This window comes from Candoia aspera, chromosome 13 (assembly GCF_035149785.1).
Source record: "Candoia aspera isolate rCanAsp1 chromosome 13, rCanAsp1.hap2, whole genome shotgun sequence".
NCBI lineage: Eukaryota > Metazoa > Chordata > Lepidosauria > Squamata > Boidae > Candoia > Candoia aspera.
This window is the reverse complement of record NC_086165.1, coordinates 8,296,788-8,323,329: the sequence shown is the minus strand read 5'-3', so window position 1 is coordinate 8,323,329 and position 26,542 is coordinate 8,296,788. Positions and strand designations below refer to the sequence as shown.

The 26,542-nt window shown below is 40.0% G+C and overlaps 2 protein-coding genes across 3 annotated transcripts in view; one reads left to right on the top strand and one right to left on the bottom strand.

Annotated features, from left to right (window-relative positions):
* The window catches only part of LOC134504811 (tropomodulin-3-like), a 117,235-nt gene that overhangs the window by 8,258 nt on the left and 82,435 nt on the right, over positions 1–26,542 (top strand). For both annotated transcript variants that reach the window (XR_010068684.1, XM_063314199.1), the window contains exon 2: positions 3,226–3,303. The gene's annotated coding sequence lies outside the window, so the exon portion shown is untranslated. The remainder of the gene's footprint in view (positions 1–3,225; positions 3,304–26,542) is intronic.
* Positions 832–26,229, bottom strand: LOC134504812 (tropomodulin-2). The gene is made up of 10 exons (XM_063314203.1): positions 26,087–26,229; positions 17,706–17,866; positions 16,647–16,803; positions 10,263–10,385; positions 9,042–9,125; positions 7,027–7,157; positions 6,154–6,261; positions 5,679–5,822; positions 4,607–4,751; positions 832–3,265 (listed from the first exon to the last, which is right to left on the bottom strand). The coding sequence occupies exons 2-10, from the start codon at positions 17,829–17,831 to the stop codon at positions 3,234–3,236; spliced, it is 1,050 nt and encodes a 349-aa protein (XP_063170273.1). The 5' UTR covers positions 17,832–17,866; positions 26,087–26,229; the 3' UTR covers positions 832–3,233.

Genomic DNA, 26,542 nt, shown 5'->3' with positions numbered 1-26,542 from the left:
TCTAATAGTATACATATCCTTTTACTAGTGACACAGCTTGTGCAAACAGCAGAACCTATTGTCCATCAATTTTTGTCATACAGTGGGTGGATATTTGCAGGCAGAAAACCCTCAACCCTTTTTTAAAAGCTATTTTTCCTTTGTGTATATAGATAGCTGTAAATAGCATATTTTATTTTTAAATTTATTTTTATGCACAGTTGTAGAGATACGCAAGCAATTTCTGGGCTTTTTGAAAAGGCATCCAAATGGTACTGTATTGGGGTAAATGATAATAAAAATAGTATTGATCTTAGTTAAGTACTTCTTTCCAAAGATTACAGACACAATAGTGAGTCAGTTATTAGTTATTCTCCATTGTCAATTACTTGCTGTTCACTACTGTGATGCATTTCAGTTGCGGTACATTTTATAAGCACAAGGGAAACGTCCAAGCAGAGATCTTGTGGAACTAAATGCTAACACTGCACATTTATTGCACATTTGTGCAGCATCCATAGAAAAGTAGCTGGAGGAAAGGTAGTATTGTGGAGGGAAGGAAGTTGATGGAGAAATATTCAGCCACCTACTTTTTCATATTTTAAAATACTCTCCTGCTAAATTTTCTAGGGAATTAGGGGATGTACTTTAAACTGAAATCTAAAGTTTCAGTTTAAATGTATGGGTCTGTTCTTGCTCATGTAATTTGGAGTACAGTAATTCATTTAGCCGATTTTAAAATTAGCCTTGTCAAGCATGGTTTATTTTTGAGCCATTTTTACATTTCAGCCTCTCTGTTAGCGTTGGATTTCTGTTTGTTGATATTAAAGTTAATTTATACCTGGGGTGGATGGTAGGTTTCTTAATAATTTCTCATGAGAGGCAACGGCACTAACTTAAGAGATGATCTTTGAAATTGGAGAAGGAAGGTGGAGTCAGGAATCAGTATATTTTTCAGATGAAGGATTTTTAATATTAATAATTGCCTATAATTCACAATTACCTATTTTAGATGTAAATGAAAATGCAAATAATAACAAGGTGTATTACAAAGCAATGTCTTCATTCCTTAAAGAGCTAAGTTACATTATAAAACTTAAATTCTTTTTTCATAATCTCCAAACAAAAATAATATTGGGTTGCTTTCACTATTGTGGTTCTGTCACCTAGAATGTGTGCTGATTTCTGAGACAAAAATGTAAATAGGACAAAGAGGTCCTAAGGGTTTTTTCACACATTATGGTGCAATTTTACCTGCTGACTTCACATCAGTAATTACCTTTTCAGCTTAATTTCTGTACCGTGCAAAAAAGTCATTTTTTTTACTATTTTTCCCGATATAACATGATGTGTGCAGCACTAAATACTTTTAACAATTTTTAACTGAGGCAGCAATTCTAAAAATTCATAGAGGAGGGTCCCATTAATGGCACTATGTCTTTATTCAGGAAACCCCAGTGAGGAATTTCCTCTTTGCCTTTTGTGCTCTGCATCGTTCACTTATGGTTTTCTTTTATAACCTGGTAACTTAAGTTGGAATGTGGGGTTTTCTGATCTGAGAATAAATCCATTTGAAAGAGTTTGTTTCCTAGGAGACATAGATACGAAATGCCTCTCACCAATCTCCTATAGTGACTGATGAGTTTACACTCACTATCTAGGAATCACTGAATCCAGTGGCCAATAGTAATAATAAATGTCCACTATCAGGAATTAAAACAAACTTAAAAGCAACTTGACAAACACAACATTATTATTAGAACTCTCATATACATCAAATAGGCTGTTAGTAATTATTCTGGTCTCCTATTAAAACACATAATATGCACACACCAACAAATAATTTAAAAATAAAAGGTCACCTGAAGCTGTTTTAGGTTGGCAAATTGGATGAGGAATCCGGTTCACCTAATAGTAACATATGTGAACAGGTAGTTGTAGACAGTCCTTGCAACCATGCAGAAATGGAGCCATTGTCTGAATGGCTCTAGTATTTATGTTCAGGAAACAATATTCTCTGGATGACCCCGTTTTGGAGGACAGCTGCGTTCTACCATACAATGTGTAGCTTATTGTCTCAGTTCATATCAAGACAAACCATGGCTAGGACTGACTTAACTAAGCAATGATTTGCAGTCAGCCAGAAAGCTAGAATCAGCAGCCATGATTGAAAAAGGTTTTCAAACCATGGATTGTGCTAATTATGATACTATGCAATGGATAAATTAGCATATTTTCCTTAGAGGATTTGCTCTGTCCTCAGAAAAACAGAACAGTCTAGTCGATGTGAAAGATAAGCGCAGCTAAAGCATGATTTGCTAAATATAAAGAAAAGGAATGCTAACAAGTACCCTAGTTCCAATTTTGGCTTGGCTGTAACTGCATTCATGCATAATGTTAATCCAGAATTTTTAAACCATGGTTTGTTGAATTAGCCTGTAGTGGCCTAGCTTCACACGTAACACAATGCTGTAGTGGGATATTTACACATACACTAATAAGTACAGCACTAAGGAAATTATATTATGGTGTTGCATCTTATGTGAATCAGTCCTGAATGTTAGATCCTACAGTGTGTTCTAAGGTAAGGTTAATGAAAATCATAATTTGATATGAACAAAGCCTATTGTGAGATTTGTCTCCAGTTATCTGCTCAGGATGCAATACTTGCAGTATATCTACTGTCTAGCTTATGGCTCATTGTAGTCTGGAATCTGAAGACTGATTTGTTTGGCAGAGTGTGCTGGTATAAGGACAGTTCCACCTTGGCATGAGAAGTTGTTTTAAAATGACCTCTTGGTCCCTTTCATTATTACTTGCACAAAGCCCTAGAAAGATAGTAGGAAACAAAGAGCAGATCTAGGCTTACTATGAGTCAAGAGGAGGTGGTGGTTTGTATGACACAGAAGGCACAATCCACTGAACAGTTTCCATTTGTTTCAGTGGGGTTTGTGCAGGAAAATTTCCTAGTCACTCATGGATTAGCACGGGGGTGGGGGGGACTAACTTGCAGCTGTTCCCTCTTTGATACCAAGTTTCAATTGGTCCTCCATTCAGAGCATGATTGTAGATTGCTGGGAAAGAGAAAATTAGGCTGGATTATGGTGTTCAAAAAGCAGGGAGGGGTTAATTGAGGTAATGGAACATGAGCAGTCTCATTCTAAATAGCCTTTCCAGTATCTTCCCCTTAAATCAGTGAATTTTCTGAGATGGTGATAAAACAACTCTCTTCGTTCACATCCTCAGAGAGGAGACTAATGGCGTTCTTCCACACGTTTCTTGCGAACTAGAGAGAGAGAAAGGAAGAGGAACAAGCATTGCTTTGTAAGTCTCACAGAATATTTTTCTAATTTTGTAATTTTTTTTATAGAGGTGGTTAATAAATTTTATTTATGTCTACATTTGTATTCACCCCTTCTATTGTGGAGCCAGTTCAACTTGCCATCCTTTAACTTTGTAGTAAATCTTCAAGGTAAATTTGGATGGCAGATAGGACTAACTTAAAAACATGGTGGAACCGAGATTCAAATCAAAATCTTTCCAGTCCAAATCAAATACTATTTATTATGCCAAAATATTTGCCTCTTTCTGTGGCATCTTCTTAAAGACTGCACCAGAACGAGGTGTTAAAGTCTTGAGATGATGGAACAAACAGCATCACTTTGTGTAATTTTTTTAAGATATGGTCTTCAACCATGCATTTTCATTAAACAGTGTTTAAGACCTTTTGCAATACCAGCATACACTAAAATTCCAATAAAATCTTAACTGCTAGACAAATATAAGAGGAAAGAGACAGAGGATAAAACAATTTAAAAGCTATTCTGCCCGGTGAAAAACAATGGGAAGCAATGCACTGGCAACGCCTATTCTTAAGGGTTTGAGATATTAAAGAAAAAGATGAAAATAACATAAGAGAAAATGACATTTATATAGATGTCACATATGCTTCTTTTTCTACCTCTTACTATTTAACCTAAACAAAGATGCATATTTTGGGTTGCTATCTTAGTTGTTTGTCTACAAACTTCTTTTTACACGGTACAGCATATATTGTTAGGAAATCCAACAAAAAAGAACAGCGCATTACTGAAATACCAACAAGGTAGCCATCATTCCTTTAGCAGAATGTCTGTCAGTATTTGTTTTTCTTTTGCATATGAAGTTAAGACATCGTTGTTTTATCATATTATTTCAGTATAAGGTTAAAACAGAACTTAGTTCCCAGGTGACTAGCTAACCTAATAAGAAGGCTTCTGGTTCAGATGTTATGTTTGTAACCCTTACACCATACCCTCAGAATGTAAAGAGAAATATTCTCTCTTTATCAGTAGACAAAATCCCAGTTAGCTTCATTTCTCATGAGACGAACCTTTCTGACCATCAAAGAAAGAAGATGCTGGTTTATTTTTACAATGATGGTCACCCCTTCTAATCCACTCTTGCTTCATCGATTTCCTTTTGTGTTAAGAGATCCTTGTGACCATTATGTATCAGGTGTGTCATTTTGTAATGGCCCAAAGAAGACAGGACATTTTCTAATTTTCCTAGTCTGAATTGGATCCAGTATTTTCTAGTGGTCAGGATGCTCCTGAGCTTTTACTAATCTGAGGGGCTGGTGTCTTACCTAGATCGTTATTTTTAGTGATGGCTGCTGCTACCCTGGTTCTTGGGCCTTGCTTTGTAAACTGGTACCCAAATTTGAGAATCTGCGAGTTCTCCTCCAGCATCTGAGCAATCTCCATCTCCACTGCTGTGCCAAGCTGTTGTCTCTGGGAAACAACCAAAATTAAATCAAATGGAAAATACTTCCGCTGTTTCATAGCAGCGTCCCTCTATATACTACTTTCAACCTAAATTGTTAGGATACCATCATTATGCATGGTACTTCATATACAAAACTAAAGTCTCTAAGGGCTAAACTAGATTCAATATTTGGTGTGGTGTTACAGAGCTTATCATTGTCAGAGAACTGTTGTGGCAGCAGGAGACAAATAATTAAGCTGGTGTGGTCATTTGCTGCCACGATAGCCCTGATTGAAGCTGTACTTCCTGGAATTGCTGGATGGAATGGAAATTTCTTATCATTGATGCCAATTGTACTGCAGTGGACAATAAAGAGCTAAACAGGTCTCCATTCCCCTTGCCGTATATCAGTTCAGCTCAGACATTTCTGCACCAGCTATTTAGCTTAGCCATGCAGCGTAGGACTTACCTTGGTTCTAGGCAGGGAAACTAAAAAGAAGGGAGAGCAATAAATATAAAAAGAAATGCCTGTATAAAACATCTGAACATACTTAGGTTTGTAGACAGGAATGACAAACAAACGGATAAATAAAACTGTAGTTCCAAGCAATATGTACTGGCTTTCTAAAAAAAATTGGCTAGCTGCACTGCATTGGAAACAGTGCTTGATACCTAACGTAGCCAGCAGTGGCTTGCATTTTGAACAAATCAGAAAACAACCCCTCCCCACTGAAACAATTTCCAAGTAATATTAAATTATTTGGCCACTGTGAGAGGGAAATTCTGGTCTCTTACAGCAACATATTTCTGAGTGTGAAAGAAACATCAATATATTCACAGTGAGGGCTCCTGCATTATTGAATTTTAACATACAAAGAAAAATCCAATATATATTAAATAGCAGTTTTTAGATTCCAGCCAATCCTAGTTCCACTCTGCTGTCCTTTCCTTACCTGATTGTCAATTTTGATTTCTGTCAGTATTTCATTTCCTTTCAGAGCATCAATCAAAGCGAGAATGCCTGTCCCAGTAATAAAATTGGATTCTACATTTAGACTTTTCAGTGTCTTGTTTACTTTTAACATATCTGCAAAAGCCTGAAAAGAAATACAGGAATGAAAAGAGCTATACTTATTTTATTTCTGTTTGCCTTAAGAAATACTACATTTAAGAATGTATCTTTCCACCACTGTCACCTCAAAACAGTTTGATATTGTTGGACAAAGAATGACTCTTATCAAATAAAGTACAGTAAAGACATTCGTGGAAAACTCAAAAACAGTACAAGCCTGCAGCATTTCAAACATGAAACTTAATTTTGTTTATATTTTTAGCATGTTTTTTATTCTGCAGTGTTTTCTGATGGTTTACAAGTTATCAACCCAATATTAAAATAGAATAATGCAATTTTCCCCAAGAAAACCTCACCATCGCAACAGGATCATTGCTCCGGGTAGCTGCCAGGCTGAATTTCTTCACGTGATTATTGGTTTCCAAAGCCTTTGCAAACTCTTTCAGAGTTGGGATTGGGATATTCTGCATAAGATAAAAAATACCATTAATTGTTTGAGATTAATAGATTCTGGGATGGGTTCAGTCATAGCCATATGGTGGCTTGGTTCTGCCAGAGTGGTACTAAGCCAAAACTCTGTTGGACAGGCCAGTATCCCAGACTGTAAATGTATTAATTTTTTGAGCAGCTCCATAATTTTATTACTGACTTTACACGTTTATTAATACAAGTTGTATCCCACCTTTCCATAAAATTGTATCAAGGCAACTAACAACTTATTTAAAATAAAACAAGATACTCATTAGGAAATGTTGGTAAGGCAAATAAATTAGGATCAGTCTAAAGCTAATAAAAGACAAAGAAGTTTTATCTAATTAGAACTAAAGCAGCTTTAAAAAGGGAGGAAGCACAAGCAACAATTCCACAACAGAATACATGATTGTTTTGATCTCACACTCAAAAATGTTGTTTTTATAAGACCGATGACTGGTCTTTTTCAACACATCTTTTTGAAGTGAATGAAATTGCAATTCATCATCCTCCAAAAGTACCCTTACTGTTTGCACATGAATTTCACCCTGGTGATTTTCATTTGAGTAGAGCATGCAAATATGTAGGCTCTTTTTAAACTTCAATTTGAGCACTGACAAGAACTTTAATATCTGCTTCATAACGTCTATCATGGACGAAGCCATTGTCTAGACAAGAAAAAATAAAGGCCACCTCAAAATATTTTACAAGTAACACTGGGGCAACAAAACAGTTGAATTTGACACTGATAGAAGTACCTTTATGTTGTTCAGATTGACTTCCTGGAGAGTGGGATCATTTGCCTTAATTCTTTGCAAACAGGCTTCAACATTGGTTGGGTTAGGCGGTTCTTCAAAAACAGGCTTGACCTTTTCACCTTTAACCACATCTGGAAGAAGAAACAGTAATGCCATGACATACCTTCCATCCATATACCAATAATACAAATTTTTCTTTCAGTGAATTGATATATGTACTCCAGGCCACCAATTATTATCTGATGGATTATTTTATAAGAGCTTTGGTTTTCTCATTTCTGCAAAGCCATCTTTGTCCCTTCTCTCCTTGTTTTGCACATTTTCTCCACCTCTAGCAATTGTCAGCTATGTCAGGCTTCACAGCAGGCATGACTATACATTTTGGTTCTGCAGACACTTTATCCCTTATTCAGGACTTTGCTTACTCAACAGAAGGCTTTCAGACAAGGTTGTCAAGTTCTCTTTTCCCTTTCTTGCAGATGACTAGGCATAAACATTCATAAATTTTCATACATCATGATAATTAGAAATACGATTTTGGCTTAGCTGGTTATGTAAACAGCCAATTTTGATTTATTCAATAAGCCATGATTATACCAGAGCACAGGTTAAGCTCATGTTTAACCTCTCATAGCATGCTTTGTTTTCAGTTACATAACTCAGTTCACAGAAACTCCTAAAATAGATTCTTCATTAGCTGTTCTAATTAAAAAAAACTACTACTGTCTAAGGAGGAAAGTATTATTTTTGAAACAAAAATGCCTGACAAAGCAAATTCCTAGTTGCTACATTCGTGATGGGAGTGCAGTTTAGGAGACCTGCCACATTGACCAATGGCTAATTGGATTTTTGCAACAATCATCATAATCATCACAGTGGGAAAAAGATTAGCAGCATAAGTAGTGTGATGCTTGCAGAATATTAGCCCCTTGCTTGGAGGGCTAAAACAAATGGGCAGATGAAATACAAAATGCAGATTTGTTTCTCCTGACAACTTTTTCTATTTCTCTCTCACACACATGGTCATCTGCATTATAATTGTGGAAAGACAACGAAGTGCAGATAGATGCACATGTGAAAGTCAGTACTAGATCTGTACGCAGGCCAGAACTAAAGTTAAGTTGAGCTTATGTTCCATTGATATGAATAAGATGTTCAATCCATTCCTGTGCAGGTTTGTTCAAAAATAATTCTAGTCTAGTACTGTACATGTTGCAGAATAAAGTAACAGAATACTGAAGTACTGTAATGTAAGTGGGAGATACAATTTTTTTCCTAATGCTATGCTACATTAAAGAAAAAGTAAATTTTAAAAAAGCTAGCACAGCAGAGAAGAGAAGAGGTTGAGGTAGGGTCCTTCTCCCCAATATTTGGTTCCAGTTTTTGTTTTAATTTGTAGGAAATGTTGCTAATTTTCCTTCCCTTCCTCTTCTATATCTGTTTCAACAGGTTCCCCCCAATCCCTTGGAGCAGATTTAGACTGAGTGCTAAAGAATGCAGGGGAAGGATAGATCCCCTCTGCCAGCTGTGTCTGTTTCACTTACAGATATAATCTACTATCCCCACCCTCTGAATTACCTGAAATGCTTATTCTATTTCATTATTCTCTGACCTAAGGCTCTCCAGGTATTGTTAGCCATTGGTCATCCTGGTTGGAAATTCTGGGACTTGTTTCCCAGACATAACTAGAGGGTATCAGATTAGACAAAACTGGTTTATTCTGTCACCATATTCCAATACCTGAGCAGACAAGGCTAAAATAAGATCAATGGGAAAATCACCTTCAAGATTTTTTTTTTCAGATTATAGCTCAGAGCTGATAGGCACATACCTTGCATGCAGAAAATTGCAGGTTACATCCTTAGCAATTCCAACTGAAATTCCAGTTGAAATCCCTACAGAATTAGGGTAACACAGATATTGATTTGCACTTACAAAGCAGATGTTTATGTCTGTCAGCACATAGGTCAGTTGTCCCATTTGTGTGATGTGTGCAGGGGAATATCTCTACTTACTTTTCACAATTCCTTTGCCATCTTGACTGGTGGTTCCTTCATCAAACTTAGGGTTGTTGACCAAGTTATGTACTCCAAGGACAGCTAGAAGTACCAGAAATACCCGCAATAGAAATGAATACAACATTGCTTGAAAAGAAGTAGCCTTCATCTAGAACAGTGTTTCTCAACCTTGGCAATTTTAAGATGCGTGGACTTCAACTCCCAGAGTTCCCCAGCCAGCCACTGATCTAGAGCCTCCTGCTTTTCTCCTAGAATTCTTCCATGTTACTGATCAGCAGCTAATATGTCAGAAGGAAGATAATCAGGTGAATTATTTTTCATTTAGGTTTATTTATTTAAATTATTGTATACTGCTGTGTAGGGAAAATCCTCTTCAAGGCAGCTTACAAGGTAACATTTTACATAATTAAAATACAAAATGTAATCCAATAAAAACCTTCAATATAATTGCAAAAATTAAAAATCCAGTTTAAAAAACAAAAATGGGCTTATCATTTATATGAAATCAAACTGGAACGTTGATTTTAAAAACAGTATTGAGGTAAGAAGCATGATCAGAGAAAGTTTCTGAGTTCAGTACCAGTGCAATGGATCCACGATAAACTATGGGCATTCTAACAGCTATTTCACCCACGATGCATTTCTTGCATGGGATAGCCCTTCCGGTTTGGAAAAGATGTGAACAGCTTACCAGTTGTGTGCATATATTTCAATAACTGTGGATGTCAGAAATCTGTCCTGGCTGGCAGCTTGCATGTCTGCTTATATAATAGCCCTTTGCAAGTATTTGCACCTGGTTACAATTCACTGTGTTGGAGAATTGTACTGTGTTCAGTACTGTGAGCTCTGTTCAGACCCCACTGTTTTCCCGACTGGCTCTTAGATCTTTGAATATTCAACGTATTTGAATCTTGAAATCTTTGGATATCCAACATATTCAGTGTTACCCTTAAACCTACTTCCAGAGTTCCCACTGTTGGGTTTCTCAGTCACAGGAGTGCTGTCAGTGTGTTCAGAGCCATGCCGTTAGAGAAGGGCATCCAGTCGTGGTGGGGGAGTACTTACATGCACATCCACTTCACCAAATCTAGCCGTATCTATGTGCAGTTGACAACAAGGGCAACAGACAATAGGATCCAGGGCATACAGCGGTAACAAGGTTGGAGTGCCTGAAAGACTGACCCTGCTTTTAAGCAAGTAAAAAATCTAGCCACACACCTGCTAGATCATACAGCTCAGTATCGGAGGCACTGGCCAGGGCTTCCTCTAATTCTGGATCCAGAGTCACCTTCTTTTCTGTCCGGGTTTCTATTGGTCTCTCTTTGGGCACAAATGCCTTTCCTTCAAGACAAAAACAAACTGAATCAACTAAAGAACACGACGGCAGTGAGCTTAGGAGAATTCATCCATTCTAGCATATACTATATTCAGAATGAGATCAGAGAAGGAGCAAGAGCGTTTGTGTATTATAGGCAAACTAGGGCAAATGCCCAAAATTCAGCATGTGCTCACATTTAGAGGGGAATAAATATTGACCACCGTAGGATTTAGTCCTGAAGGGGTTATTGGGGGTCAACCCCTGTTCAGCAAAGAATCTGTAATTTAGGATATAACTACAGGCCTTCTAATGGATGGCTGTCCAGCTTGTTCACAAAATAAAAGCCAACAAAAGCAAACATTTAGCTGCTGGTATTATTTTTAGGAAAATGATTCATAATTTCCAAATTTAAAAGCTGGCAATAAGGTAATAATTTTCAAAGGAATGCATCAGCTCTTGAACATGTCATAAGTTAAACCTTTCCTGACTCAATCCCATAACGCATACTGAGGGATTAAATGGCTTACATCATCACTGCTCAGCAGCAGGGTTGTCCTGTTTTCATTGTTTTATACAGTATGTTTTTATCCTAACATTCTTCTGAAGAACTTGGGTCAAGTGCATGTGAGATAGACTGGTTTAAGAGACCCAGTTAAGGTAGTCAACCCCAAGACAATCCAGTAAGCTTTATGGCAGAATGGGGATCAGTCCATAGTTCTGATCTTACATTCTATACACCATGTTGGCTCCCCACTTTTATAAGGTGGGGTGATTCACAAAGAAAAAAGAAACCTAATAATCATGTGTTGCATTTTGAGAGCCAAAAGCACTTCACCTATTTACATTATCTTTGCAATAGCTTTGTAAGGAAAACCAGCATGTGTCTTTCATGCACATGCTTCACATTACATAAAGGGCAGCCCGTGGTCCAATCCCTTCCTCTATGCCCTTATCTCCAGTCCTGTAGCCTGCCCTGCCCTGCTAGAATAGTAGAAAGTCTTTCTCTCAACTACAGTTTAATAGATTCAGTTTTAGGGCGTTTTCAGATAAGACTATTTCTACTTCCCCAGTCCTCCAGAGCATTTTGAAGCCAGATATGTAATCATCTTCATTCCTGCTCAACTCGGATCACTGAGAACAAGCCCCTTCCACCTAACAATAGGTGAGTCCAAAAATCGCCATCCAGATACTGTCCTCCACCTGAGCTGCAGCAGCTCCTAGAATAACAAAGAAGTGGTGGGGGGATTGAACAGCTAACTCCCACCCCCATTTGTCAACACACATTGGGTGCATTTGTCTGGCCACTTCACAAAACATCTGAGCTATTACAATATGAGAAAAAGCTCATGGTTGACAAGATGTTATTCCTTCGGAATATACATTTTTGATGATGGCACGATACTGTCTTTTGTAGCCAGACACCTTTCCCAAGAGCTGCAATCATAGCTGCACTATAGAACATTCACATGTGTGAGGAGAAGAGAAAAATGACTCACTTGAGGCTAAAGACTAGGAGGTGAGTCAAGGTGAAGCAGGAGTTCAGTGCACACTGTTTATATAAGCAGGAAAATCAAGCTAGCAATTTTTTACAGGAGCTGTAAAACTGACTAGAAAGATTATATTGGGTTTGCTGATAGGACTGCCTGTGAAATCTCTTAGAGGGTTCCAAGTTCAGCCTGCCTACAAGTTGCTCTTGAGTTCCAGGGTCAGAACTTAAAAACAAAGTTTTGTAATTTGAGCTATGCTGCAGCTGGAAGAAGACTGGCTCAATGGCCCAAAGAGGATTATATGTGTGATCTCTGTGATGTAGGACCAGTGCCATATGTGGAGGGGTCCTCCAGATCAGGTTCATACTTCATGCAAAGCCATAATCTGTTGACTTAATGCATTACATGGATTCAACCCATTTCTGTTGTTTAATGTTATATGAGAAGTAGGACACAATGATTATTCCACCAACTATGGTTAAAGAAACCAAAGCTTAGAATAGAGTGCAAAGTCAGCCTATATACTTTTGAGCTGTAAAGCCATGGTGCTCCAGATGTGTGAAATGGATTTCCCTAAGCAGATGTGAATGTGTGCTAGAAAAGTGATCAAATGGCTTCTACAGCCTCCTTTTCCACCTCCCACCAATTCCCCCGCCTCGCTGTCCTTCCACAGTGTAACTGAAACCATATGGTAGGCCTTAATGTATCTACAGGAACTCCACAAGCAAATGAATGTGGGATAATTCATTTTGTCCAAGACTTTCCTAGTGAACCAGTCTATTTCAAACAAAAAACAAAGGAGGTGGGCTAGAAAGAAGGGGAAAAAAACAGATGCACGAGGAGGATTGGCTTTTAATACAATATTCCTACTGCCTCCTACTCACTGTGACTTAACAACCATGGCTGGTTGTATATATATGAAATGTTGTCCAACCTGCAACATTTCATATATATACAAGATGGCTTTTTTTTAAAAGGACAGCAGATGTACATTATCACACCTTTGTGTTACACATAAACCAGCAGAATGCTCATGCCACCTTCCCACCTGCCTGTCCCCACACATACAGCCCAAGAGTGCTGTCAGAGTTGCCAGTTACTATTTGCAATAGTGAAAAGTAAAAATACTTTGATAATTGAAAGTGGGAAAGAAATATTCCACCATCCATCAGTGCCAGAGGGGTGCATGTGTGTCAGGGAGTCATTTACCTCACTATATTAAGAAGCAGAAAACCCAGAGCAAAGCTAAAATATCCAGAGATTCTTGATGTGGACATATTGGTTGCAAATAGGTAATTATTCCTTTTCTATAAGGATAGCAATGTTAGCTATTGGTTTTACATATCACACTGAGGCATAATGTCATTTGCTTAAGTGTGGCTGGGCATGACATATAAACCCAGCCACTGTGTTTTCATCTTAGCTTGATGGGAAATTTCAGCCAAATGCAGTTTGTTCAAACCATAGTTTAGCTCAGTCTGTGAACTCAGCCATGAGTTTCAGCAAAAAGGGATAAGTTGGGGATACTCTTAAGACTCACAGATTTATGATGGCATACATTTTCCTGGGCAGCTTCCCTTTCATCAGATGCTTAGTTTTTCACCTAGATTGGCTGTTCCCAATTACCGTTTATCACCTGATCTTTCCAGTGGGTTGGGCATTGTCAGTTTTGTTATCTTTTTCCTTAGAAAACCTGTTTCTGCTTTATTTCAGTGAGTACAAGATATTCCCAAGCAGCTCCGTTCCAAGGAGAATTGGGCTGTTAAGCTTTACAAATAATCATTCCCCAGCAATTTTCACTGCAAGGCCTGCCAAAATAAATAAATAAAGGCTGTGGTCAGAAATACCACATGTCTTGGATGTGCTGCCAACAAGGATCATGACTTATCCTTATGCAAGTATCCCAATGATTTTGCCAGCTTTAAATCAGGAGGCTCATCTTGCATAACAGCCTGGAGGTTTTCCCACCAGGCTCATTAGGGCTGCAAAGAGTTATCCCAGCAAGGCAGAGTTTTGCAAGATCCCAGTTTCAGAATGCCTGTCCTGGAGCTCACAAAGGAAAGGAAAGAGAACAAATGAGGTGTGAGACTTGGAAACTTGAAAACAGGCTTCTCCAGGTCGACAGGTAACACTGACATGTTGGATTAGACAGATATTGCAGGGAGACACTCTTGATCACCAGGGATAAATAGGCTAGATATTATTTCTTTTGGGGTACTTCCACAAGAGAATTCTGTACTAGTTTGTAAGCAGATCTGGTTTTCTCTGTTTCCATGAGATCAGCAGGGTTGGAGAACTCACCTGATTTATCACTATCTCAGCTACTGGGTTCTCGAAATCACTGCAAAGCTAGGGGTAGTTTGTTTTCAGATGCCATGGTTTACTTTTCCCATTAGTTGGAACTCTTGCCTTGCCCCTCACTCTGGCTTCAGGTTCTGTAAGGAATGTATTGGCTGGATAACTGATAGCTTCCCCTTTGTAGCCCAGGCAAAAGGAGGAGGGGTGAAACTGACTAGCATTTTGTCAGTTTCCCTCTACTGTACTGTCCTTTCTTCAACAGGGAAAAGTCCATGGCAGTGTGTCAAGCTATTGTGGGGTGGTGGTTTTCATTTTCTTTTTCTTTTTCATGTGAAATGGAGAGTGAGTAAGGAGATTTATTGCTGCAGGACCTACTACAAGTCAGGCAATCATATTTTGCTTCTTCTCACTGTTATTGTCTTCACTCCCCAGAGTTTTGTCAACTGGAAATGCTGAGGGCACAAAGTACATTGCTGCCCTATCTGCACAGCTACAAGCCCTGCAGCAGCAAGAACCCTTTCAAACCTATGCTACCCAAAAGGGAGAAAACAAAAAGGGGAGAAAAACCCCAGAACAACCAGCCTGGCACTTTGCAGGACAGTTTTAAGGAACTGAGGACAAAATCAGTAGTGACAAAATTCATCAATTTGACCTTCAGTTACTTCACTTGGTTGTCTGAGGGGCTGCAAAGCCATCAAACCAACACTCCCCTTTAAAAGACATGAAGATTAGAAGCGGTTAATGGTGATGGAAGGGCCAGAGTTCCCTCTAATGTGGAAATAAAGCCCCAGCATTTAAAAAACAACAACCTAACTGGCAAATACACCTCCACAGAACTGAAAATAAATCAGATCAATTCTTCAACACTGCTGACATTATGAGAATACAAAGATCTGGAGATGCAGAAACCTTGCATACCAATGCCCTCAGCATTTCAAGTTAGCAGAAATGAAGACAATCACAGATTGCTTTCAAACTGCTTCAGAGAGTTGGGGAAGTAAAAATAGTATATTGTGTGGAAGCACCCTTGTTTCATCTGGGGTCCAGCTGATTTGAAGGACACTTCAGGTGAATCCAGAAACATTTGTTCTCTCTCTAACAAGGGGGCTTCTTAGTCAGGACTTGTGCTGCTGATCTTTTCTTCCAGTGTCCCTAATGAGGTAGGGGCTGTAGAACGAACCACAAAGCAGGGGAGAAGTGTTGCATTTTCTCCCTTTTATTTCTTTAACCCTTTCAAAGCTGGCAAGCTTCAGCAGTGCAGCAGCACCAGTGGAGCTGTGGTTGATGTCGCTCCTCTTTGCTAGAGACCCTCCATGCTAATGAAATTAATAACCCTGGGAAGAAAAGCTGGTGGAAACAATCTCCTAGGCAGGTTGGAGTCAGAATATTCAAGCTAAATAGTATCTGGCCATTCACTTACAGGCTTTAGCGTTTTTCAACCTGGTTATGCTGCTGATAATACATTGCTGTTATAAAGTGCAAATGTACACATCTACAACTAAAATAAATGATTTGGACGTAAATAACAGAGGAGAGAGTATATCTTGTCCCCCAACGTAGTCAAATCTTTTTACCCTATTCAACTGAAATGTGAATAAATGTCTATGTTTATTTAAAAGCTTACTAGGGTCTGGGTAAAACATATACTAAAGCCATAACAAACAAAACCAATTTGGAATTTTAAAACACTCATACCACTTCCTTTTGTAAGGAATAAGTGATATTTGTGCCTACCACTGTCTGATCAGTGCCATTAAATCATTTCGCAACTAATTACTACATGCTGTTGGGATGAGTTTATTCTGGGTGGAGTTTCCTGTTGCTGTTCTCTTTTCAGTGGAAAGAGACAAAGAAAGCTCGCTGTAGATCATTCTTCAACCTGATGATCTGCAAATGGGTTGATATTAGAAATCCCAGAATTCCTAGCCTCTGGCTATAAATGACACTGTTTTCCTGAATGAGAACCATGGAATTTATCAATGGAAAATGTGGATCAGAACAACATGGCTCCTAAGATTAAAAGTTACAGAAATACTTTGAGAAGCCAACTGGGAAATTTATTAAATCCTAGTGAGCCAATCACTCAGAGGCCATGTATGCCTTGTGAGCCATAGGGTGTCCAAGCCTGATATTGGTGAATGTTAGACTAGAATCCAGGAAAGAAAACAAGGACAAGAAGGGTTTTGATGAGGGTAGCCCACAAACAAAACAAGCAATTTGTAAAACCAGCAAGTTGTTCTGTTTTGTGGTTTTGTGTGTGTGTGTGTTTTATATTGATTTTTGTTCTTAAATGTTTTTAACCATTGTAAACTGCCCAGAATTGCTGGGAGTCAGGCGGCATATAAATCTAATAATAAATATTATTATTATTACTATTTTAGGCTAATTGCATATTAAACCCTTGTAATTTGCATAGCTCTCTCTCTGCCAGGTTGGGTGCAGCAAGGTGGCCACAGAGTCTTTATTTCTTTATCGCTGCCATCGCAGTGCTGAACGTACCTTTCTTTTCTCCAGTAAAGGGTACAATATCTTCTCTGTCTTTGTGCTCCAATGCTTGTTTCTCCAAATACGACAATAGCCGCTCTCTGTCAAAAGGCCCCGTGGCAGGTTTACTGGTTTGATCTTTCTGTCGAAAGCCTGCTGGCAGAAGTGCATTCTGCCACAATAAGTGTGAGAAACAGAAGGAATTATTAAGTCAGGAGGAATTGAACATTTCCACAATTTCTTTAATTTGACACCTAGCTCAATTGCATGTTTGCTTGAGAGCAAATGGAACTGAGAAAGTGTATTGAACAGGTTTTATTTTACCTAACTCCAGGTAGGCACAAAAATGGCAACTGCCAAAGAAATCTGTTTTCCCTCAGAAATGACATTGCATTTGGGGCACTTTTGAGGAAAAGTGGTAGATGCTACTGCTATTTTTGCTTCAAAACTGATTTGGAAAAAGTACTTCAGAGCTCAAGGGAGCTATTCATTAAGACAACGCCATTATTTCAGACTTGAGTGGAAGTCTGAAAAAAGTTCGGTTTCTTGAATGAATAGCAGAAAGATGCTTCTCTTCATACTATCTAAAGTACTTCTCCTGAATCATTTTCAAAGCACACTAGATTGCAGCCCCGTTCTACCACCCGTAATCTCAGCATGTATCTCCTGATTATCCCTGCTTCATAAGTCACTGCAAATATTAGCAATAGACCACTTTGTACCTTCTGAATATTTTAGACTGCAAATCCCACAGTCTCTTGTCACAGGCTATACTGATGGAGTTGAAGACATCCCATTTAGATTGTCTATCCTTGTCTTATGTTATAACTGGGTTCACATACCACATTAAGCCATACTGCTGCTTTTTAAAAAAGTTTTAAAATTATGAACTTAGGAATTATATGCAGTGGGTTATAGTTTATTGTGATAGACATTGTGGCTGTAGTTAAAACTAACCATAAACTAAGATATAATACAAGAACTTAGCTTGTATCTTTATGCCTTCAGGCTTTATAATGATTTTAGGAGCTAATCTTGAAAATCAGAAATTTCGTTTCATTGTTTAGAATGTACCTCTGGGTCTAGGTCATCAAGAACATTCTCTAGCTGTTTTAGTTCATCCTCAGAGAGTTTGTTGAGAATTTCATCTTCATTGATATTTTTGTATTTCTCCAACTCTTTCCGGAATGGCACTGACATGTCTCTCTCTCTCAATCACGTCTGTTGACGTTTACCTGTCAGTCATTCACAAGACAGTCTTCCAGATCCCTGGGAAGAAAGAGATAATTTACACTCATTGCAGAAATGGCTTATTGGCAGTATTTTTACATGATATGATACAATATTATCTTATCACCTCCATGTTGCTTTCAACTATTAAAAGCCCTTCATGTATATTAGCTCATTATAATCCTAATAAAAACTCTAAGAATTATCCTTTATTCTGTAGGTGACAGGAACTGAGGTTAAGAGTGAATATATTGCTAAAGACAACCAGATGAATTCACAACAAAATAGGATCTGAGCTGGGGACTCCCCAATTCATCTCTCAGCACCTAGCCACAATATTACACTAACTATAGTAGCTTTTCTTTCTTTTAGATCTTGAAAAGGAATTTATCTGGTGCCTGAAGGAAGCTACTGTCCACTGAAGGATGGTTTTCTATTCTAGGAAATAATTTGGGAAGTTGGTAGAACAATTCATGGGATATCAAGAGTGCCCAAACTAATCATAACAACAAATATGTATAAATGTATCATTGTTGGGGGGGCAGAAAAATGGAAATAGCTATTTGGAGGGAAGGTTATATAAGGAGGTAGTGGACTCTGTAGACAGCTGCTCTTTTGTGAGACCACTGAACTGTAGTTAGCAGCATCTCAGTGAAGTTCCCACAGATTCTAGACTAACTGTACCTACCTGAGCTGTCCATTGGAAAAGAAAAGGTGCATTTTAGCAATATGTTCTGTCTGAGTTCTGATATATTCTTTTATCTTTGGGGGTTTTTTTCCTGGCCCTGCCTCTTTGCTTGCCTTTGGCTTGGCTTGGCTTGGCTCTTGTTCTGAGTACTGGGTTGTGCCATGGCCAAGCCTGATCCAGAATCACAGCCATTCACAGAGGGGAAGAATCTTTGAGATTAACTTTTTTAAAACTGATTTTTCAGGATACCAGTTGTACGTTTTGTTAGGATACATTAATGATATCTTTAGATAAGTCAAAGCAAGCTAGGCACAGAGATATAGGAGACCAGAACATTAAACCACCATCCCCACCAACCCATCATTCTAAACCCAACTGGGAAGAATCCATTGACCATTTCCGTACTGCTTAGCCAGTAATTGTTTACTTTGTAAGCTGTTAGGAAATTGCCATTTAATAATAAGATTACCATCTTTCTTGGCTAACTGGATTCTCCACCTACAGCCTTATGGAAATATTATCCTGTCTTGTCTGAAAGATCTTGTCTGTAACGTGATGCTCTGAAATAATCCATTCTCATTCTCTCTCTCTCTCTCTCATTCCCTTGCCACCCAATTGCTCACTTGGATAATGGGCATATTGGAAGGAAGCAGAGGGAACTAGGATCACAAGGCACTCAACAAAAAGGCTTCTAATATACCTGTGTGATTAGAGAAAGGCTTGTAAGTGTTCTTTAAAAAATTGATTGAATTATCACATGCATACAAATCATTGTTGCTTTATGAGATGGACAGAACACCAGACACAACATCTTTGTCTGTAATCTGTAGCACCCCTCTAATATTATGCAGTATTTTCCTTAAGTCATCAAAATATTTTTATATAATACCTTAAAATAAGTTGTGGCTAGGAGGGCCTTTGCACAACTTCGTATTGTGTGCCAGTTGCACCCGTTCCTAGATCAAGGGGCCCTACTCATGGCCAGTCATGCCCTGGTCACCTCCCAGTTGGATTGTTGTAATGTGCTCTACATGGGGCTGCCCTTGAAATGCATCTGGAAATTTCAGCTGGTGCAAAATGCAGCGGTGCAAGAAGTTATGTATGTTTCTGGTAGAACGCACATTATACCTCTGCTTCACAAGCTGCGTTTGTTACCGTTTTGTTTCCAGGTCCAATCCAAGGTGCTGGTGTTGACCTTTAAAGCCCTACATCACATGGGATTGGGTTATCTAAGGGACTGCCTCTTCCCGATTACATCTGCCCTTCCCACCAGATCCAGCAGAGAGGGTATGTTACGGGTTCTGTCACCTAAGGAGCTACTTTTGGCAGGCCCTAGGTGGTGGGCCTTTTCTGCTGTGGCGCCTGCCTGGTGGAAAATACCCCCCCTGAAGTGAGGCTGGCTCCATCACTTTTGAGCTTTGGAAGATCCCTCAAGACCTGGTTGTGCCAGCAGGCCCGAGGACCCCAAGGGACTGGTGAACTAGTGAGGTGACTCCGTTATCATTAACATCCCTTCACCTACTATTTCTTTGTCTTAGCTTTGTTTTTTTATAGTTTTTAATGTTTTTTAATAATGATAATTGATTTAGATATTGTTTTATCTTTGTTGTATGTGTCCTAACAGTCAGAAATCACGCTGAGATGAGGAGTAGGTCTCTAGTATTTATTACTGCTACATAAGACAGAATCCTAACAAACTGAAGAAGCGTGGGAAAAACCCAGACAGATAAACCCCAAAAGTTAAGGCGGGTCTGATCTGTATCTCTTTGAATGGCTGCTTAATTCCTCAGTACTACGCATGCGTTTTCCCCCCTGGACAGAGGCCCCTTCTTGCTCGCCATCAGTACTCATGACAGCATGCTGCCGAGAGTCACTTGTTGTGAGATGGACGGCTATATAAATCAGATGGATGGATGGATGGATGGATGGATGGATGGATGGATGGATGGATGGATAAATTTGCCTGCTGCCAGCAGGTGACCTCAGCTAGAAGTCATACCAGCTGAATGTTTCGTAACCCCAACTCCCTCTATTAATGGCCTTGTGCCTGACTAAATCAGAGGACAAGAGAGGCAGTAGTTCAAGTTTACAGAATTACAAACTTGGAATGATCTTGGAGGTCACCTAGTTCACCCCCTCCCCCCAACAGAGGTCCTACAATACACTGTAGGCATAAACAAGGCATTTTGCAGTGCAAAATCCTTGGAAGTATTGAATTCTGTTGACAGTGATGACAATAATACACAAGGAACACAGTCTGCCATGAAATTTGCATGTGAGGACCTATTTCAGATCCCCACCCCCACCCCAATCCAGAGCCTCTGAAGATTTTATTCATCTTGAGTAATTCTGGGAGTTGAAGGCAAATGTGTACCAAAGGTACCAGATAGGGGAAGGCAGCCTATAAGAACAAACAGAAGCTATGCTTGAACATTATTGTCCAAGCTGACTTCATGAAATACAAAGAACATGCGTCGTTTATTAGGATATTCATCTCCTTTGCAATGCCCAGAGAAACATGCTGCTGATTTAACAACATGGAAAAGAGCACAATGCAATTCGAAATTCTCATGCACACTATCCATTAGAATGAATGGGATCAGTGCATGAGCGCTACTGTAAAAGTTCATTTAACAAGAAAATGATGATGATGATGATGATGATGATGATGAAGAAGAAATCCAAAGTTTTGCATGTGTAGAACTGGAATGAATGGGATTTACACAGGAGAAGTTCTTCCCACACTTTTCTCAAGGTTAATCTCCCATTCCAGCGAAAGGTAGAAAATATTTGCTGACCTGGAAACCATTTTGAAATTGTGCATTCAGGTTTATAGCACTGTTTACCCATCAGACTGATTTATTAAGATCTGTACATAGACTAATAAATAAGGTATTTGATGAATTTCTAAATCCGAACAGTGAAACAATAAGTATTATAAATTTATGTGAGAGAAAGATTCAGATTTATAATTGGGATGAGTTATGTCTCAAAATTTTCAGTTGCTTACTTGACCTTGCTTCTCAAACATGGTTTCCTAGGAAAAAAATATTCTTACATTCTGAGTGAGGGTATGATAGGGTTTACTTTACTCTGACTTAGCTTTACAATCTCATCTAGTAACGTGGTTGTACTAGTTGGGGCATGATGTTATTTCACATGCTTCTTAAACCATGTGTAGATCCCAGGGTACTATATGTCATTCTTGGACCACTGTACATGACCCCTACTTACCAATATTTTGTTGTCAGCATTTTTACCCCAATACTCCAGTGAAACATAGATGACTCAAAATAAAGACATACTTTAAAATTCCCACAATGCTTCTGGCATAATGTCATCCTGAGAATAATTAATTTATCAACCCTCCTTGGAGGGAGTTAAAAATTGGCTCAAAGAACTATTCTTACTGCTCACTTTGAAAAGTTCCCGATGGGATACATCAATTCTGTTTTAGAGAACAATCCTGAAGAACAATTTTATTGGGCCCAATTTTTTCTCACTGAAAATTACTTAACCAGGAATATTCTGTTCTGTTAAAAGAAATCAGTCGAACTGGGCCTTAATCCTTGTTGCCAAGTACAACAGATGCTTTTCTGTTCATCTGCCAAAGATGTAATTGTGTGGCTATTTATGCACATCAAGTTCACACTTGCTTTGATCTAGAGAAGATTAAAGAATTTAATATTAAAAGAGGGAAAATCTGCCACTTTGCTGTGCAAAAAAGTGACAATAGAACTATACAAGAATAGCATTTAATGGGTTTGGTCTGGGAACAGAAACAACCTTTGGGTTACTTAATTGTTGCTTTAGCCCAATTGCAGTGAAGGCGATTGTTTGGCCATCCTCTTTGTGGAAACATGGAAAATACCCACAGAAAACAAGGTTTTCTCTATGAACCTCCCAGAAGTGGCATCCCAACATCAGAAGCCATCCAACCAAATTACAAGTGGATGTTTGAGGCATACAAAACCTGTGGCCTTCTAGATGATCCTCAACTGCACCTCACAGGTGACCTGGCCAGCATGGGCAGTGATGAGAACTGATGGGAGTTACCATTTAGCAGCATCCGGAAATCCAGAGGTCCCCAGCTCCAAATTTGTAGCAAAGAATATGAAGAAAGTCAGAGTATACTGATAGTCAAACCAGCTTTCTCTGTCCTGGTGTCTTCTATATATGTTTGCATCCTAGTTCAGAAGGCTGGGAGTTCTGAACTCTCTTTCAAACCAGAGTAGGGAAGCTGGGTTAAAGGGTCAGAATTGGGCTGCATGCATAGATTCAAATCCTCACTCACTGGATAACTCTGAACAAATCACTTTTTCTTGGTCACTTGCCTTGCAGGGTTGTTGTAAAGAAAGAGAGAAGTCCAAGAGAAACCATTTGGGGAGCAAAGGGCAGGAATACTTAATCAATATTTCAGTGCCAGGGTTCATGCAAGGAAACTACTCTGTACATGTAACTCGGTCTTTTCAGGCAATCCTACGCTGTCGCCTAGATGCTCCTTCCATAAAATGTTTCTCTTCAGAAAGAATTCCTGCTTCAGAGAGCAGCAAACTCCACCCTTGACCAAGGTCATAAACTTATAATCACTCCTTTGAATTCTTCCAGGAGAAACTCTCCATAATGCTCTTTTGGATACATTTTTTTTCTTTCAGAGATAACATTCCATGGGAACCAAGACTGGCTCTATAAAAATGAAGAACCATCTTGCAGAAAATGTGACACTAATAGCTGCAATTCTCCCCCCAATTCTCCCATTCTACAATCATTCTATTTTAGAAGGCGAAGAGATTTTAGAGGTCATCTACTCTAACTCACTGCTCTGCAGAAATCTTACTACAATGGCTTCCCTACAGAAAGACAAACTCTGCTTAAACCCCTCCCAAGGAGAAGAAACCCACTATTTCCCAAAGCAGGTCACTTCTGCATTGAACTACTTGTATTGTTTGACTGTATTTTTCCACTATTTAGCTAAACTAGTCATTTTTGCAATTCAAAGCCATTGCATCTAGTCCTTTCCCCTGAAGCAACATTTAACATTTTTCACAAAAATACAATTAATTATCCATCCACTGAGAAGAGAGCAGCATGCCAGAAATTATCTATAGCCTAGATGAGCAAAGAAAGTGCAAGCTTAGAGTAACATACCTAAATACAGCTTTTATCCCACAAACATTCAGAAAAATTCAACCTTGGGCGTGCTCATAAAATGCTGAAAACCCAACATTAATTCTTCAATCACAACTGATGAACATCAAGGTGTGATGCAGGGTGTGGTCAGAAAAGTCAAGTTGATGGCTGCAAAGATGCAGTTGAAGCTCTGCCTCTTTTTGTGCGTGATGCATATAAAAGACTAGGCAGAACTTTGATTGCACCCTTGCAGCTGTCATCTTGACTTTTTTTTTTAACCACAACCTGCGGATACACCTGATTATTTGTGTTGCTGTGAACTCTCCATGTTGATTTGCAACCACTGTGAATAGGCTGGCTCTACCTTTAAAAGTATACAGTGTTTCTCAACCTTAGCACCTCTAAGATGTGTGGACTTCAACTCCCAGAATTCCCTAGCCAGTTGACTGGGGAATTCTGGGAGTTGAAGTCCACACATCTTAGAGGTGCTAAGGTTGAGAAACACTGGTATACACTGTAAGGGAATAAGGACAGCAAGCAGAGTAATACATAAGGATAGAGGATGTGTTTGGGGGCATACCAATTGCTCACAAGAGTGCCATATAAATCCATCTTCCAGCCAGTTCCATGAAACACTGAGGTGCGACTGATAGATTAATCAGCACAAGCTTGTATTGGGCCTTATTCAACAAATGAGGGTTATAACCAGCCATGCAGGCAGTGCATGTTTCCCTGTCTGGATTCTCAGGATTTGGTTTTTCTTTTTAATCTTTTAATTTAAGCTTCTATTAAATTTTCTTTGGGCATGCTTATTTTGGCAGACACATCTGGCATGGTTTCTTGCCTTCCTCTTAATGTGTACTGATTACACAACCGCAGCTGGGTCGCAGGGGGGGTGCGCGGTGTCATCTGTGGGTTTAGAGAGGAGACAGTACAAGGAGGGCAACCAATTTGTCCAACAAGTGAGTCTCTTTGAACTTTTTTTAAAATCAAACATTTTAATTGAATTATCTGATTTGCTAAATACTAAAAAAGTACATGATATGAAAGCAGAAAGTGATTTTTTTTTAAAGGACACCCAATTAATAGAGAATTACATCTACTAACTAACCCTTTTCCCCTTCATTCCTTGTATACTGACTGGCATCATACACTGTACTCAGCCACAGATTATTTCAGCGTGACTTACTGAATAAACCACAATAAATAGAGTCATACTACTTGCTAAGCCAAAAGCAAACAAGCCATGTTGGGCTTAGCAGGTGGCGTGAACACTGTACATAAAGAGGTGATTCCTAAGGAGGCAGCTATGTTAGACCACAAGCCTAGACACAACTCCTTGGGAGTGATCCTGGGAAAAAAAGCATTCTCATAGTCTGAATGGGGGTATGGAATATTAAGTTCACTTTGACTTAGCTCCATGGTCTCATCTAGTAACCAGATTCTACACATTGGGACACAATATCACTTCACTCGCTACCCGATTCTAATCGTTGAGTCTTATGGTTCAGAAATCTGAGTAGAGACAGGCAAGCTTATGCTCCGTCCATCTCTTGAACCCAAACCTGCAAGAAGAATCTTGGCTGCCATCTTAAACCTGCTTTCTAGGGAGCAAAAAGAACCTTTGAAAACCACAGGGCTCATTTTCACAGAAAATAAACTAAAAAAAAAAAAGTCAACACGTTGCACAAAGGAACATGTTTCCTAAGATGTGATCCATCCCCAAATGATCAATTGGGCTGAGAAAAAAAATCGACTTTGCCCCCCCAACCAAAACTGCAGCCATCATTCTTGATGTGGGCGGGGGGGGGGTTTCTTTTCTGCATTCCACACTGGGGCATTTCCCCGGAGAATCATAGTCGGCAAGCATCTGAGATATTGCCCAAATCCGGAGCCCTGCACCTAAAACTAAAGGCGCCCCCAAATAGCCACCGAGGGGGCAGCTAGAAAGGGGCCTGCAGTGGGACAGACTAGCTCCCTTCCCATCCGCCCCCCTTAATGTATCTTTCAGTATTTGTAACTAGGAGGCAGCTGTAGCATATCGATAAAGACGCTCATTTTCGCAACATCTGGTGATTCTTGCAAGAATCGGGGCGGATCCTCCGATACATCCCCCACCCCGCCGCCCCCCACCGCTCGTCCGCCTATCTCCGGGCAACAGCAAACGCCCGGGCAGCGGAGCATCCAGCAAAAGCCGTCGACTTCAGGACGGGCTTCGCCGCCAGACGAGGGAAAGGCAGTTCGGCAGGAGCCGAGCCCACCGCCGGGCGCGCTCTCCCTGCGGGAGGCAGGCTGGCGCGGGATGCCCTCGCTTTCTCCCCGGCAGCATCCTTCCTCCAGGGCGGCGGCAGGCAAGGAGCCAAGCAACCCGAGGAAGCGAGGGGGAAGGGGCGATCACAGGGCTTACCCAGCCGCAGCCGCAGCGCCGCCTCTCCCTGACCGGGGGCCCTCTTGCCCGAATGGGAGCCCGCACTCCGCCCGGTCCTTTCTCCGCGCGCTCCAGCCGACCAAACCCAGAGGGCTGTCAAGAGGCAGGGCGCGCTGCCCAAGCCGGACGGCCGCCGCGCAGCCTCAGTCGTGCTGCTGAGCAGTATGGGACGCGTAGTTCGAGGCTGCTGCCATGGAGACGCTTCTCGAGTGCTGCCCGCCGGGGGTGGGGGGTGTTCGAGCTCTTGTAGGTTCTGCGCCTGGGAGGCCGCGGCTCCTCCAGTGCTGGATGCAGGGCGTGGGCACCTGTCGGGTTTCTGCGCGGAGCATCCCCTTCTCCTCCGCCTCCGTTTCATCGCAGATGGAGAATCGGGAGATGCTTCCAGCGTTTCTTCCTGTGTCGGAATTGATCGCTTTGGCTTTGCGCCTCAAACTT

Excerpts from the sequence above, each read along its gene's own strand:
- LOC134504812 (XM_063314203.1), bottom strand. The coding sequence starts at position 17,831 with ATGTCAGTGCCATTCCGGAAAGAGTTGGAGAAATACAAAAATATCAAT. Across the intron at positions 16,804-17,705 it reads TTGATGACCTAGACCCAGAG|AATGCACTTCTGCCAGCAGG; the intron begins GTACATTCTAAA and ends TTATTGTGGCAG. Across the intron at positions 6,262-7,026 it reads TCAATCTGAACAACATAAAG|AATATCCCAATCCCAACTCT; the intron begins GTACTTCTATCA and ends TATCTTATGCAG.